The following is a 2691-nucleotide window of genomic DNA, read 5'->3' as shown; positions in this document are numbered from 1 at the left end:
CTGCTGCAGCCTCCCGCTCAAGGCGGCCCGGGCCGAGCCCCGCGCCGTTCCCGGGGACCCGGCCCCCGTTAGCCCCGCGAGTCCCGCCGCCGCCTCCACCGCCTGGCCGCCCCGTCGGGGTCCGGTTCAGGCTGCCCCCCAGGGCCGAGCCCCGGCCCAGCGCCGCCGCGGCCCCAGCTTGGCTCGGTAACATGGCGCTCAAAGTAGGAGGGCGGACGGGCAGTCAGCGAGGAATCGGTGCCGCCGCCGCCGCCATCGGCTTCCCGGCTCAACCCGGCGCTCCCGCTGCTGCTTAGTGCCGCCGCTATCGCTGCCGCCGCTGCCGCTGCGAACCCGGGGCCCCTGCACGCCCGGGCCGACCTGGGCCCTCACTTTCCTGCCCCTGTGGCCCGGGTTGCCCCAGGCCGCGCGGAGCGCCCCCTGTCCGTACTCTAGGGCGGCGCGCCCGGCGGCCGTCAGCGTCCCCCGGGGGGCAGGGGCTGCTGGCCGCGGCCGAGACGGCGGGTGGAGGGGGCCGGGACCACGCGCTGGTGGCGAGGGATCCCCCGACCCTTCCCCCCATATAAAGAGATACAATGTTTCCTTTTATGGCGAGGCCGCTCCTTATATGGTGAGCCCCTGCACCCCCGCCCCATTGGTCCGCGGTTCCAGCACCTCCGCTCCCCATTGGCCCACAGGGAGCGCTTATTTGCATAGACATACCGAACTCGCTGCTGTCATCACGCGTCAGACGGCAACTCCGAAAGGGGAGGAGCCGACTCCTCTTAAAGGAACAGAAGAGGAGATACGACTCCGCCCCCCTGACCAGAGAATGGTAGAGAATTGGGAGGGACCTGCGGTAGAGGAAGCCTGGAAGAGCCCTGGAGCGCAGTCTTGCGGAGGAGAGGGAGCGGTACTGGGAACCCGGAGCTGGAAGGGCTGGAAGCTAACACTGGGATAGTCCCTGAGTGGATTGTGCGGATTGCAGTAAATGATTTGCAGCCCAAATTCCCAGGGACTGCAGGGGTTAGAGCATTTCCCCACGCCTTCCCGAGGGAGTCAAAGTTACTGACGGAGCAAAGGGGGCTTGTGTCCCCGCTGTCTACACTCTTCGCCCTGCGGCCTCTCTGCTCCACCGCTTCCCCTCCCCCCCCACCACTTCCTTTCCCTTTCCCTCTCTTTTCAAGGCGACGACACTTTCCCACCAGGCCGGCTCCCCGGTCCTCATTCATCATTCTCTATACTGGTTTTGGGGGGGCGGGGATCTTTGGCAGACGTACATCTGGAAAAGACCGGGGGAGACAGTTGGCCTCCCGGTCCCCAATGGGGGCAGGGAGGAGAGATGATGATCTGTAAAGACTTCCAGCTGCGGCCTGGGCTGGGGGAGGGGGTGGTCGCGGGGATAAAGCCCACCCCTCAACCAGTGCAAAGGCCTGGGAAAAAGTGTAGCCGGACAGAAAGTTCAAGCAAGCAAGTGCATGCGTCACACACACACACACACACACACACACACACACGCGCGCGCGCGCGCGCGCCCTTCTTTTGAAAGCCAAGCGAAGCCCATAGGAGGAAAAAAAAAAGTGGAGTGCTGCAAAACCCAGGTTCAGGGTCTGGGTCTGGCTCTTAGCTCCAAGGCAGTGAAAATAGCTTGAGCTTTACTATTACAGAAATTATTAAAATCTGGAAGCTGCCTCTTCCCAGCCCTGTGCCTGGAAACAAGTTTTTGACCTCTCCAAACTCCACATTACTCATTGTCGGTATGAGGTCCTCAAAAAGATTAGATGAGATATAAAGTTCAGTGGTGGTGTAAGTGGTTAGGGAGTTAATCACCTTGTCCCTAGGATAAACAGCCTCTTGTGTTTAAGGGGATGGCAGAGGGTGATGATTCCTGCCTTAAAAATTGTTATGAAGATTAAATAAAGCAGTCAGTTGTGAATAAAGTGGTAGTGATAGTGAAATCAATTTAGTATACTGCAACCAGCATTTAAATTACTAAAGTAATGGCTCTCAAAAAAAAGAGACAAGAGTAAATAATGTTGCATAAAACTTTTCTTTGCATTATTTTTAGTTTGAACCGTAAAAAATTGCCATTTTATAGGTCAAGAGGGTAGGATACTGTGTTTCATATGATTCAGTGTGTGTATACTGGATGACAACATCAAATGCATTTCTTGCTGTGAATCGCAATCCAAAGACTGAAAAATACTGAAATAAAGTATGTTCAAGTGATTTGTGAGATATCATGTGTGTATATATGCATATACACATACATACTAAAAACATGGCTTGTTCGTCAAACCCCTAAATACAGGAATTAAGAGCCCTCCTCTCCCCGCTTTCCCAATAGTTTTCTAAAGAGGTTTTTTTTTTCCTCTCTTCCTAATTTACTCTGCACAACAGGTAGTTAAACATATGGAATGTGTTAGCTCAAGAGGAAGAACAGGTCAAATAGATAAATAGGTTCCAGACGGGCTTCAGGGGCCACAAACGTTTGCTTGGGATTTGTCTAAGCCGCACAGTCAAAATCACAGCCGTTGGGGTTCATTCTTGCCTGGCTTCTAAAGACTTTTCCATTTGAAAAACCTACTTTAGACACGCAGGGTAGACAGCCCTAAGTGGTGGCACTCCACTCAGCAGAGGACGACAGCCATCTGCCACGTCCGCAGGGAAGGGGGTCCAGGATGACAAAAGTACTCAGCTTCCCTTCACAGA

General features: G+C 55.0%; 1 protein-coding gene across 2 annotated transcripts in view; it reads right to left on the bottom strand.

The window, feature by feature from the left end:
- The window catches only part of SRF (serum response factor), a 9729-nt gene extending 9167 nt beyond the window's left edge, over positions 1-562 (bottom strand). For both annotated transcript variants that reach the window (XM_024766131.1, XM_024766132.1), the window contains exon 1: positions 3-562. In XM_024766131.1, coding sequence (XP_024621899.1) covers positions 3-193 — 191 coding nt within the window. In that variant the 5' untranslated portion in view covers positions 194-562. The remainder of the gene's footprint in view (positions 1-2) is intronic.
- Positions 563-2691: the final 2129 nt, after the last annotated feature.

This window comes from Neophocaena asiaeorientalis, unplaced genomic scaffold, assembly GCF_003031525.2.
Source record: "Neophocaena asiaeorientalis asiaeorientalis breed wild unplaced genomic scaffold, Neophocaena_asiaeorientalis_V1.1 scaffold46, whole genome shotgun sequence".
Classification (NCBI taxonomy): domain Eukaryota; kingdom Metazoa; phylum Chordata; class Mammalia; order Artiodactyla; family Phocoenidae; genus Neophocaena; species Neophocaena asiaeorientalis.
This window is presented reverse-complemented; position numbering and strand designations above follow the sequence as displayed.